The sequence below is a fragment of the Lepisosteus platostomus genome, chromosome 1, assembly GCF_059453375.1.
Source record: "Lepisosteus platostomus isolate fLepPlt1 chromosome 1, fLepPlt1.hap1, whole genome shotgun sequence".
NCBI lineage: Eukaryota > Metazoa > Chordata > Actinopteri > Semionotiformes > Lepisosteidae > Lepisosteus > Lepisosteus platostomus.
This window is the reverse complement of record NC_142611.1, coordinates 54,117,256-54,130,661: the sequence shown is the minus strand read 5'-3', so window position 1 is coordinate 54,130,661 and position 13,406 is coordinate 54,117,256. Positions and strand designations below refer to the sequence as shown.

At 37.7% G+C, this 13,406-nt stretch overlaps 1 protein-coding gene across 7 annotated transcripts in view; it reads left to right on the top strand.

Annotated features, from left to right (window-relative positions):
* Positions 1 to 13,406, top strand: part of LOC148678205 (uncharacterized) — a 62,967-nt gene that overhangs the window by 30,860 nt on the left and 18,701 nt on the right. For 6 of the 7 annotated variants that reach the window (XR_015936898.1, XM_088632381.1, XM_088632372.1 and 3 more), the window contains 9 exons: positions 2,000 to 2,122; positions 3,313 to 3,438; positions 3,931 to 5,663; positions 8,589 to 8,679; positions 9,394 to 9,476; positions 9,863 to 9,950; positions 10,365 to 10,450; positions 10,987 to 11,104; positions 11,738 to 11,826. Coding sequence is in view for 6 of the 7 variants with exons in the window: in XM_088632381.1 (XP_088488507.1) it covers positions 2,000 to 2,122; positions 3,313 to 3,438; positions 3,931 to 5,663; positions 8,589 to 8,679; positions 9,394 to 9,476; positions 9,863 to 9,950; positions 10,365 to 10,450; positions 10,987 to 11,104; positions 11,738 to 11,826 (2,537 nt within the window). In the remaining variant the exon portion in view is untranslated. The remainder of the gene's footprint in view (positions 1 to 1,999; positions 2,123 to 3,312; positions 3,439 to 3,930; positions 5,664 to 8,588; positions 8,680 to 9,393; positions 9,477 to 9,862; positions 9,951 to 10,364; positions 10,451 to 10,986; positions 11,105 to 11,737; positions 11,827 to 13,406) is intronic. The other variant, XM_088632389.1, reaches the window with a different exon arrangement.

The window sequence follows — 13,406 nt, the reverse complement described above, 5'->3', positions numbered from 1 at the left end:
CCAGGACTGAAGCAGTCCTTCAATACTTTACCCTGTCCTTTAAAAACACTATTTTTCTAAACTAACTGTTTGCAGTGCACAATGCTCACATATTATTGTGACCCCTGGGGACTCCACACCATCTAAAATTGGTTTGCTTAGACACATCCTCAGGTAACATTTCTATTCTTCTGGCTGCTGATGAAGTGTCAATCTGTGTGGTGTTTTGATGAGTCGAATTTACTGAAACAATTAAAAATTGGAACAGGAAACTAGAATAGAACTAGAAATGAATATAGAATAGAATATACAGTTTTATGACCAAAATAACAAAACATGCAAAATAAACCAATTCAGGAGCAAATGTAAATGAATCAAAGTGTTGTTGTACAAATGGCTGGGCAAACACTTGGGGATTACACAAGATATTAATCCAAACCATTAAACTACACTTGACTAGAATACATGTTATAAAACGTGATTATAATACTCATTCAGTTACATTCACATGCAACAGAGAGAAGTGAATATTCAATTACTTTTTTTTTTAATCTTCATAAAACACTGGTTTGGAAAAATAATTTAATTCTCCAGTGTGAATGAGGCTGCAAATCCAGTTGCAGCCGTTCAATCCTTGTCCACTGGTTTTGTGCCAGATGAAGTCCTGAATGCCAAAGGATGTCCAGTGGGAAGCTCTGCTTAGTACTTTGCTGAAGATGACTCCTCAAATGCAGCGTGCATTAAATCGGACTCGGCTCCAGCTGTTAGTCAGACTCAGATAGGATGAAACATAGAAGAATCCTACAGACAGTACGAGGAAACAATAAAAAAGACAAACAAAATATTCAGCTATAAAGTAAAGTGTAATGAATTCAGAACAAGATATATCATTTAAAAATTGTACTTATAGTAGTTTGGCCTCATTTAGAATACTGTGTACAATTTTGGTTGCCATGTTACAAAAAAGATATAGGTTCTCTGGAACCAGTCCAGAGAGGAGCAATGAGATGCATTCCAGGACTTTAGAGAATGTCTTACAGTATATTGAAAGGCTGATAGATCTGAACTTTTTTGGTCTTCTAAAGAGAGGACATTAAGAGGCCTTAAGAGAGGTATTCAGAATTCTCAAAGGCATTGACAAAATGAACCCAGAGCACTTCAAAATGAACATTCATGAAAAATAACCAGAGGACACTGGGGAAAACCATGTGAAAGTTCATTTAAAGCTAGAAAAGGTGTCACTTCTCTATCCACAGGGTTGTGGGAGTCTGGAACTATACAGCTATGTGGTTGAGGACAATACCTCATTCAAATAATGGTTTCATCAGATCCTTGGATCATTTAACTACAACTAATTGGGCTAGACTGGGCAAATGGCCTCCCGTCATGTGTAACCTTTCTTATGTTAGTTATGTTATAGTCATCAAAAAATGGAATTTGCATTGTGTCTGTATAATTACAGATGGCATTCTGTAATGTAAGAGTAAACGTGACTTTAGTCATTTGGCAACATACAGTAGTATAACTGTAGTACATATTGTTAAAATACTGTATATAGTTATAAAGTGAAAGCACAATCCAACCACATGCCCAGATACCTGTAATCCATGACTATCCCCAACTTTGTTTTATTTTTAGTAAGATTAATATATAGTTATTCATATAATAATGGTATATTATATACAAAATTAGTGACACTTATAAAGAGAGAAATGAAATTATTTTTTGAATAATTAACTAAGTGTTACTGTAATGGGTCATTACAGATTATCAAGGAGATGCAGTCGAGCTGTCATTGACCTGTTAAACACACAACTGGCACTAATGTTCATTGTTTGAATTAATCATGTTTTTCACTTGTCACATGGCTTTTGATAGTCAGAAGGACACAACATTCTCATTCTTGTGCTGTACATTGTCCATGTGGATGTGATTGCATCATTCGCCAATGGGGTGGGTGTACAGTAAATGATGTTGGCAGAGCTTCGTAAGCGTGCCCTGACCACCTCTCTGCTTGCAGATATCGACGAGTGCCAGAGGCTGCCCCCGCCCTGCCAGCACCAGTGTCTCAACGTCATTGGCTCATTCCGCTGCAGCTGTGCGGAGGGCTTCCGGCTGCTGTCTGGCGGGCTGCACTGTGAGGGTGAGCTGTCCCTCTTCCACCTCAACAGCTTTCCTCTCACGTCTGCTGGACTGCAGTCACTCCGTGCCGTTTTTTCGGCTGGGTTATTTTGTAAACGTTTACTCAGTCTTTACTGGCTCTAGAATTTTGTGTTGTGTGTTGGAAGTGCATGCCAGAGTGAGAGGAAAAACTATTAAATGGCAGGAGGTGGTTTATGAAACCTTGCTCTACTAATAAAAATAAGTCATGGCATTCAGTTAATTATACACTGTATCATGTTGTAATAAAAATACTTCACAAAATTCTTAAGCAGGCTGATACATCTGGAAGTAATTAATTGTTTTAAATTGACACTATTAAGTTTGTATTTCTTTGGTATGTTAGATAGCTTCCCCTTTTTACCAAGATGGGTATAATGACAAAGCAACATAAAAATATTTAAGATCAAGTACAGGCCACCAGCTTGGTATATGTAATGCAAATTTTGCATCTTGCACATGTCTACATTAGATTAGATGTTACATGTGTCTGCCCAGTTTTTAATCATGTTTTTATACTTGCTACTTCTCCTCTGTTCGCAGCTCTCCTGTTTTTACATAAAAATAAAATTTTATATAAATGTTACAGTATGGAGAGTCAGCCCAGAGGCCCTGAGGAGAAACCTAATTTATGCCACTTGTATCCGCGATCTCGTTCTTTCGGTCATTACCCACAGCTCATGACCATAGGTGAGGACAGGGACGGAGCTCAACCAGTAAACCGAGAGTTTTGTCTTCAAACTCAGCTCCCACTTCACCACCACAGTGCCCGCAAAACAGGATTTTTAAACATTTCTGCATTTTTAATTTCTGCTCCATGAGCTCCTAATCTGAGGAAAGCTGAATTCTCCAGTTATTATTCCATGCTTTCCTACATCTACTTATGATCTCATCACGCAAGAAAGTGATTTTATTAGAATCTCAATTTGATAACTTATAGCACTCTCTTATTGTTAATGCTGAGGGTTGAAACACAGTGATTGTCAATTGTTCATGAGAACTGTTTGGATGCTGTTATTATGTAATAATAGTAATAATATTTATAGGAAACTCATGTATTCTGTTGTCATTTTGAGTTCAATGGGTAAGTTTGTGTTTGCTGCTATTCATTGTAACTGATAGCATCCCATTCTTTTTCCAGATGTGAATTGTGGTATAATTTTGTTGTTCTAGATGTGGATGAATGTACCTTGATTCAGACCAGCCTATGTGATCACATCTGCATCAACACACCTGGGAGTTTTCACTGCAGTTGTTATGAAGGCTACATCCTCAGTGAGGACACGAAGTCCTGCACAGGTAGAAAGTCCAAAATATTAGCAGGAAGAGAAAAAGTGGTGGTATCACTGCAACCACACTTCTGGATTTTTGTTATTACTGCTACTAAATAACAAATGCCCTTGTGCAGGGTTAGCATCTCAACATCCTAATGAGTGACAGACCAGGTTTGTTGTCCTAGTACAGATCCCTGTGGTACTCCCCTAATTATATCACCCTACTTTGAACCTTTACCCTTTATCTGTGCTCTTTGTTTCTTATTAATTTACAAGTTCTCAATCCAGTTTTGTTTTCCACATTTCCCTGAATGCCTTCTGCCTGTAATCCTCTGGTTTAGTTCTAACAAGATTTATTGATCTATAATTACTTGGGTTGTTTTTTTTTCACTTTTCCTATAGATGGGCGCTAGACTAACTATTCCGCAGTCCACGGATACTATCCCTGACTTAAGAGACTGTGGGAAGAATTCTCAGTGGAAGGTACTTTGTCTCATTACTGTGCTTTTTGTTTCAGGTCTGCCAGACCCTGTGGGCTCTACAACTATTCAGGAAATACCTAGGCTACTCCTAAAAAAGATTGGTACATCAGCTCCTGAAAGCACAGAGCCTTTGCTAAAATACTCTACCTCAACTTTTCCAGCAACCAAACCCTCTTCATTAATATCATATTCAGCTCCTTCCAGTGTACAGACAATGACTTCAAACTTAACATTTTCACACTATCAGCCCTCTGTTAAAACCTTTAAAGACATTCCTAATACAAAGCATGTGCACTTGATAGATTTCACCCCAGAAATGACACTTACTACACTGCAGTCCTTCAGTGTCTCAACACATGGAAAGTCATTACCTCATTCTACAGCCTCTCCCACAAGTGAGGCCTATGCAAACTCAAAATCTCTTCTACAAACCCATCCACTATTACTATTCTATTCATATATAGCTTCTATATTTCCTCCTATTTCAAACAATCACCATAGAGCTCTGCACTCCACAGAGGCCTCAGACAATATTCTTCCCACATTGCACACTCTCCCTACATTTTTTTCCTTTCCTGAGGTGCCTCCAGTTACCTCTACATATGTTGTATCTGCTGTGCCATCCACCCTTCAGGTCACACCGGTGCCCTCTTTCACTTTATACACTCCAACCCCTCTTTCTCCCATTGTAACTCCCAAATCATGCACCCACCATGAGGACACTGTCAATCCAGTTATACCACCTATGACCTCTCCACTCTCACAACCTAGTCTTTTGGCCTTTGTTCCCTCGCATATTCTTTCTAGAGTCCCTTCTCATTCACCAATTACCTCTGCATCTTCTCTCTTCATGATGACTACATCAGCTTCCCCTGTCTTTAACTTGCCACCACCTAATGTCCCATTAAAAAGGTTTACTCCAGATTTCCAACTATACCCCACTTCATGTCCTCTGTACATATATAAAGAAGACATAAATGCTTTCACTCACCTTTCTTATACCCCACTAAAAGAATCTATTTCAGCCCCCTCAAATTTCCTTCCCCATACAGAGAAGAATCTGGCTCAGACATTATTAAACGGCCTTGATCAAAGTGATCCTCACTCCACACACTTCTCCAGCCCAGAAGACTTTAGTGCAATGCACCCCACTCCGCCACTGACTTCACACGACTTCCTTACTCAAAGCCACACAGCATTTGCCTTGCTCTCCAAATGGCTACAGTCTGCATGGTCTGTCTCCACAATTCTCTCAATACAACCTTATCCAGCAACAGCAGTGCCTGTCACAACTCAAACCCTAAGCTCCTTCACTCTACGGACTGAGGCACAGCAGCTAACTCCATCGACCTCATCCACACAGTGCTCATACTCACAGAGCAGCTCACTCCACTCCTTTGTATCCATCCCACTCCAGCCTAGTTCACAGAACTCAATTCCGTTCATAGGAGGTGACTATGATGCAGAACCTCATATCCATCCATATGCAGCCACAGGAGAGCAACTAATGAGGGCTGCACCTTTAGACCCCCCTCCTACAGATGTTGCTGCTCCTGCCCTCACCCTTTCCAGCACAGGGGCTCCACTCACACCTCCACTACCTTCACTGTCCCTTTCTCCAGCGCTTACTACACCCCTTGGCTCTGGGATAGCCCCGCTCACCGCTCCCCTCCCAATACTGACTGCAGTACTCTGCCTCCATCAGGGGACACAGTACAGTGAAGGCAGCAGCTGGCTGGACGCAGACTGCAACAACTGCACCTGTCTGGTAGGACACCTTTTCTTATTGTCTCCAGCTGTCTTGACTTACACTTTTCTGCAATGAGCTATATTCTCTGAATGGAATACTCAGAAGTTAATGCAATTCCACGCTGAAAAGTACAAATAAATAAGAAGTTTTATTTATCTTATTTATCAGGGGAGAGAGCAGGAATAGGGGCAAAGGGTTACTGGAATTATAGTGTATTCAATCAACCCAAAGCATAAAGATATATACTGTACAATAACGGTATTAAAAATAGGGTTTTGCATTTTCTTGTTGGAACTGTAGAACACCTTTCATGTCTTTCTGAAGCTGAGAATGTAACCTAATTAAATCTCTCCTGTAGACAAACCATTTAATGTTTGTACAGTAACAAGTTATTTTTATAAATTATGAAGATAATTGTTGGGACGGAAGAAGACACAGTTAAGTAGGTTAGATTGAATGTCCATCTGGAATGCAGAACAAACTCACTGTCTTTTCTGCTATGAATTAAAATGACTTTCAGGGACCTTTCATCCAAGCACAGCACAGGCTGTATTACCATAAAGGAAAGGACAGGGACGAAACATATACAGTATTTGAAAACAGAATGTAAAATGGCATACATGATATAGGAATAGTTTAAATATGAACAGAGAATGCATAATCGGATGACCAGATGTCTGAGAATGTCACGAGTTGTTTTGATTAGTTAAACATCTTACTGCCAGACTCAATCAGCAGGAGTGCTGCCTGCCTTCTTTTGATAATGGAATTGCTTCTAGCTGAATTCTGCAGTATGTAATACCACAATTCTAAGAGAGGGGTCAAATAATGATGGTGGTTTGTTTGGAAGGACACAAGAGACACTATTTGCTGTATGAGAAAGCAGAATCATGAGCAAGTATTTTCAGAATCATCTGGAAAGCTATGTAATACACTTGTTTCTTGATAAAAAGCAATACTATATACAGTACATATTGTACATACCTACGTTTGTTAGACAAGTGAACTTACACACTGATACAAACGCAAAGCATGTTGTTTGTTCTTCTGTATTTATTTTTTTGTCCTCTTGGATGTTACCTACAAAAGCACATTGCTGCCATCAAGGAAAAAATATATATTTATAAATATAATAAATATTATATATTATAATATATATAAACATGAAAAATATTTAATGTGGTATCTCTTACTAACAAGAAAATGATATCTTAATTACAAGATAGTACATTATCTTGTAACTATGAGATAGTAAATTATCTGCTAATTCAGAAATTTCAATGACCATTTGAGTGTATGAACAAACATTATGAATGAACTTGAAACCATCGATAGCTCAGCTGGTGTCAGTGTTTGTGACAATATGCAGAATGTGCACTGACTTATTTCCGTAATGAAATGTTACAATTTGTACCTAATGTAAACACAATCATTATAACCATAAGGATACTTATACTTATCCTTAAATGAGAAAAAGTATACCTTGCAATTGATTCCATTGCTTAAAACTGAAAGTCAACTAATGGTTATGTGACAATGATGCTAGCTTGTAATTATCACATTACATACACGGTAATGTACTTTCTTGTAATTACTAGATAAGTTACTATCTTGTAATAACGAGATCATGTTCTTGTAATTACAAGATACCACATGAAATATTTTTTTCTTTGATGGCTGCAATGTGCTTCCGTAGTTGTCTTAGGCAAGCATGATGAAATTACATTTTTTTAGAAATTACAACACCCAAGAATTAAGTACACTGATCCCTTCCCATACTAGTGACCACTATAGAAAACTATTAGTTTTTGTTTATTCATGATATAGTCATTTCTACCAGTTTTTCATTTAAACAGCAGATTTTCACTTTTAAGAGATGGACTCTCATTGATGTTTTTTCCAAGAAATTTAGGTTTTTACTTTTTTTATTTTATATATATTTTGAGTGCTTACAGTACAGTATAGGATAGGACATAATGCTTATGCATTTGCTAAATATTGTGATGTAACTGCTGTTTATGTTTATGCATTGGCTAATGACTAATGAAGCATGAAAGTCATATAATTAATGAGGAATTGTATTGTTTTCATAATAATGTACAGTCTTAATGTCACTAAACATCAGAACTGCTATACAGTTGCTTAAGACTATACAGGGATTGTAAGGATATTATAATAGTTATGATGTAGAATAATATTTTAAATGTATAGTTGTAAAAATAATATTGATTCATGACTTTTAACATTTTAAATAAAAAACGTTTTATTCTGATTATGTGCTCGATGAACACACATTATCAATATCTCCAGACAGATTGTTTCATTTCATAAGGTTCATGTGTACTACAAAGATCATACAATTTTTTTATCCACATAACTGCTTCATAATGCAGAATTACAAAAATGACGTGCTGGTAAATTCTTCTTGTTGTAGCATATACATACTGTAAACTAGCCATTTATTATGCCAAACTATTTAATACATAAAAAAACTACCTAAACTCAACAGGTTTATACCCATTTATGAACATTTTTGTAGGGAATCTGAGATGTTTTGTAGAGCACAAATTTTGGAACCAATTGTGCTCATATAACAAGGGATGATTATATAGGTAATAGCACAAAATATAATTAAAGATTGATTAGTTCTCAGAGAGAAGCTGTCCTTAGGATTGAACTGTCTTCTGGTCTAAACTGTTCTCAGGGCTGAAGTACTCTTGAGGCTGTGTTTACATTTGGGATCAGTACTTGCTGACCTTTTTCCAGCCTCACTGAATGACACTTTATACTTTAATCCTTTTCACTCTCAATAGAGATTCTGTTAATGAGATGAAGTATATTCAGTAATTCATCAAGTAAATCATAAAATACCTTAAAACTGAGCTTGTCCATAAAAAAATGGTGAAAAGAAGACAAACTCTCCTTTGTCCTTGTGTTCGGCAGAAAGGCTCTGTGATTTGCCATGACGTGACTTGCACAGTTTCCTGTACACATCCAGCCTGGGACCCTGACCAGTGTTGCCCCACCTGCAAGCGTGAGTCCCTAACAGACTACTGGCTGGGGGACAGTGACATGCCAAGACACAGACTGACAGAGCAAGAGTAAACATATGGATCGCTAGGGACCAAAGGAGTAATTCAGACTGGCAGAGAACGTAGTGATTGATGAACTACAGAGAGACTGTTGACCAGATTAGCTGAAGACCAATGTCTTTCCAGGGACTGAGAAAGGGGGTGATGCAGATCTGATCGACAGTATGATTGTAGTAAATCATGTTTATGGACTGTGGCATTGAAAAACCTAGTCAGTAGTGATGAAGTATATACAGATGCTCAGTAATATCAGGTATTATGTAATTTCCTTTTATAAAGTATGTTCAACATAATTGAAGCATAATACAATATCTAATAAAAGATACATGTAAAAACATTTTACATAATCATTTTTAACCACTACATGGTGTTATTTATCAGCAGTTCAGAAGGAGTTCAAATTCTAATGTTACACTCCTGCTCCTCCACATATACTGTACATACTGCCTAACTGACCTTCCAGGAGTGATTTAGAGTCAACTGTGCTGATAAAGTCTGAGCTCTCAAGACAAATTATATTTGAGTGATATATTAATAAATAATAATAATATTTTTTTATGCTCATGATCATGTATGTTTATTTTTCTTACTTCATTCACACTCCAAACTCCCTTCCCCTGTCTTTTTCTCTTGGTGTTTGTTTTTCTGTGGTTCAGGTTGCCTGTACCAAGGTCTAGTTCTGGAGGATGAACATACTTTCTCTCCTGAAAATGATAGCTGCACACTATGTCTCTGTCTGGTGGGTGTGGGCATCTCAGTGTATATATTTGTGTAAATATGTGTAGATATGTATGTTTTATTTCTGTTTGTATCAATTTATTTAAGACACCATAGCTCTATTTTATATATATGCTGAAGGAACAGCTGTCCCGCTTTCAGATGGAACTTTTATTACATTTTTAAAACATTGTATTATAATGTCATTTAAGAAATTTGCATCACATTTAAGGTATTTTCAAACACTTAGAAATTCTGTAATAACAAATCTGTCAGTCCCATGGAACTATTCTTGCGTGAGAAGAGCTGTACTAATGTTTTACTATTGTCCATCACATCTCTTGTTAAATGTCATAATGAGTGGGTATCTAAGTTCTGAATATTAGTGATGACTGCTTTTTTCTACAGGCAGGCAATGTGACATGTTTATCTCCAGTCTGTCCTCCTGTCAGCTGTGCCCAGCCTGTGCTCTCTGATTGCTGCCCACTGTGCCCAGGTTTGCACTGTTATATTGTATTTAAATAGGGTTTGCTATCATCATCAAAGTTGCTTAAGCAGCATAATCAAAGTTGATTGAACAACAGTCCATAATTTTGTCTGCAAATTAAAAAAAAACATGGGGCAGTGGAATTAAGGAATATTGCTTTGGAAGATGAAGGATTATTGATTATGGATTATACAATTGTGTATAGGTTCTGTATCCCATTGTTCTTGGTGTACTGCAATAAGGAATGCATTAGGCATTTACAGTAGTTCCGTGCCAGTCTTCCCTCTTGCAGTATGGCCACAGCATACAAACACAGAACAAATTCACACAACAAATAACTCTTTATTGCATATTACCAGTCGCAGTAGCAGTCTTAGTATTCTGTGAGATTTCATACTGTTTTACAGTCTGTCTGTATTTCAGTCCAGTGCATGTACCTCGGCCAGGAGTACCCAGAAGGTTCAGAGTTCTCTTCACCTGGTGACGGCTGTGCCACTTGTGTCTGCTTGGTACGCTCTCTGACTCTGTCCATCCTTTGGCCAGCCCATCTATTTGACGCTATACACATGTACTTTCTTTTCTACTATATCTATGTTGTCTTCAAGCCTCACCTTGTCTTTGCGACTCTCGTCTGTTGGCTAGATGACCTTATTTCACTGTGAGTATGTCTGTTTGTTTCACTATTCCATACCCATCTTTGTAATAAATATGACTTAATAACTATTTAACAACTTTTACAAATTTCATCTGGCTGGTGCTTTTATTCAATGAGATTTACATTTGTAAAGCTGGATATTTTACTGGAGCAATATGGGTGACATACCTTACTCAAGGGTACAACAGCAGCTTTTCACCTGAGAGTCGAACCCACAACCTTCCAGTTAAAAAATGTCCACTGCTTTAAGGCACCAGTGTGCAGCAGGGTTTATGGTTCAGGCTTCCTATTATAGCGGTCTTCAGTTTTTCTTCGCATGCTTGATGTTGCGTGTTGTTATGCGAGTCATCTCGGCCTGCTATCCCATTGTTTCTGTCTGCTTCTATCCAGAATGGACAGGTTGACTGTTTCTACCCCCCCTGTCCAACACTGGACTGTCCTTTAGAAGACTGGCTGCGGGAAGGAGGGAATTGCTGCCCCACCTGTGCTCAGACACAGAAGAGAGAAGGTGAGAGAGAGGGAAGCAGAGCTGAGGGAAAAAAGACGTGGAAAACACACAAACAGGAGCTGCAGTGTACAGTAGTGGTTAATGCTCCAGCTTTGTGTCTGGAAAGTTGTGTATTCCATTCTTGGGTGTGGCAATTTAAGCTGTTTTACCCTTTAGAAAGCAAATGCCATGCTGGATAAATGGCTATTTTCCATGTTGTCATTCTCAATGATAACTTTTTCTCAATAGCCAAATCTGGATAAATGAATGCTTATTATGGCATACCCTATTGCTTGGCCATACATGCAAATTAATAGTTCCCAGGAAGTCTCATGAGAGGATTTTACTTACTCTATGAGCAGGGAGTAGTAACAATTGAGATTCACTCTGAGACAAATTAACGAGAAGAATAAAAGTTTATATGGCTCTATAAATATACATAAACAGGTATATTGTACTTCTTCCCGGTATACAAAGTAAATTGTATTCATTTTATGGCTTCTGAGTTCTCATTTGTAAGCAATGTAGATGGTTACATATGTTTATTCTTATTGAAGTGAACCACAATAGGAGAGAGGTACAGGGAAACTACAGATCATCTAAAGACAAGCTGGATGTATGATTGCAAGGAACAGTGATGCTCTTTTTCCTCAGCAGGCTGTTCTGTGGATGACAATGGGTTGGAGTTTCCAGTGGGACAGATCTGGTCTCCTGGAGACCCCTGTGAGACCTGTGTGTGTCAGGTAGGTAAAGAGACGGTGGGTCTGAGTGTGCAGGAATTACATGGAACTTATAATAATTGACCTGATCCAGATTGAAGCAACATGAGAAATAAGGAAACAAGGACCAATGTCAATAAAGTGACAAATATTTATAGGGTCGGTATTTGACAAAGACCAATTCAACCAATTCATAGAGGTAATTAAAGTGGAACTGCAGTCCCAGTTTCTCAGCCCAGTTAGTAGATCTCGGTAACAAAATGAACAAAGAGTGGGAATTTGCAAGACGTATAACCGGCCTTTCCTATTCAACAGTCACTGTAATGTCTCAAGTAATGCGATGTACTTGCAAGTTAGTACAGGTTATACAGCAGACACTTCATTGCAGAAATGTTCCAATGTGATCTGCATGCAGAGTTAACAAGTAAGCAGTATTTGTCAGCAAAACGGTCTCAAAGTCAAGAGCAGTATTAAAAGAGATGTATTCACAAGCCTGCTTGTTTACAGTGCTGTGCATACCTTGTGCATAAATTTCATCTAGTAATGTAAATTGGAGGTTTTACACATTGAATATTTGAACATTTTACTTTCATTGTGGTGTTGAAATGCATTAATCAATGCTGATTCTTTCTAACCCTTAAACATAAAGATAATGTTGCAATTTCCCTTTAATAATGAAGCATTTCCAGACATTTAGTCATAGTGAACAAATTCACATTTAAGAAAATAAAATGCAATCAGTTCTTTCTGAAACAACTCCATACAAGTACTTATTCTGATGATCTCCATCAAAGGGTTATTCCAGTTTACTGAGCTATCTAATGAAATCCGTGATATAGTTCCCAAAAAAATCCAAATTGGGAAATTTTGCTTTGTAATCCATATGTGATACTGTCCAAATGCAATAACTCATTCTGTATTGAAATCCCACTGAGAAATATGCTGCCAAAGTTTCCTTAATATTTCTTCATATTTCTGGAATGCCTAGTGTCTTCTGATTCTTGGTCCAACCTGAGTAGTCATTTAAACATTAAACTTAATTATTTCCTTATACAGTATATACAAATTTATATAAAAACATTTAAAGAATTTTGCTTAATGTCTCTTGTAGGTGATTACTATAAGAGTAATGCAACTCCATTATAGTTACTTATAAAACATTTCCAAGACTGGTTAGAATAATTCACAATTATGCAGTTATGTTTAATTATGTTATAATTATGATAATTATATCAGCTAAGTAACTAAAGCCAGCATCACACTACACGACTTTTCCTAGGATTTTCAATTGTAGCCTTCATTTACATAATCGTAAGAAAGTCACAGCGAGTTGTAGAGAGTCAGTTGTGTAGTGTGACATCTCCCGTGACTCACTCATAGTGCTCTTAACAGCCCCTATGACTCTCTGGGACTTGCTACGAAAAAATCAAACTACAGGAACACCGGCAACTATCTGCTTGTTCTCCATGTTGTTTGTTTGCTTTCGTGCAGTGTCCCTCTTCTCATTCCGGTGCTCCACGTTGATTGGCTGCCAAAATGAGGCGACCTCACAGTACTTTCGCGGCGCAATACGAGATTTGGAACCGTAATGAAAAGTCATGTAA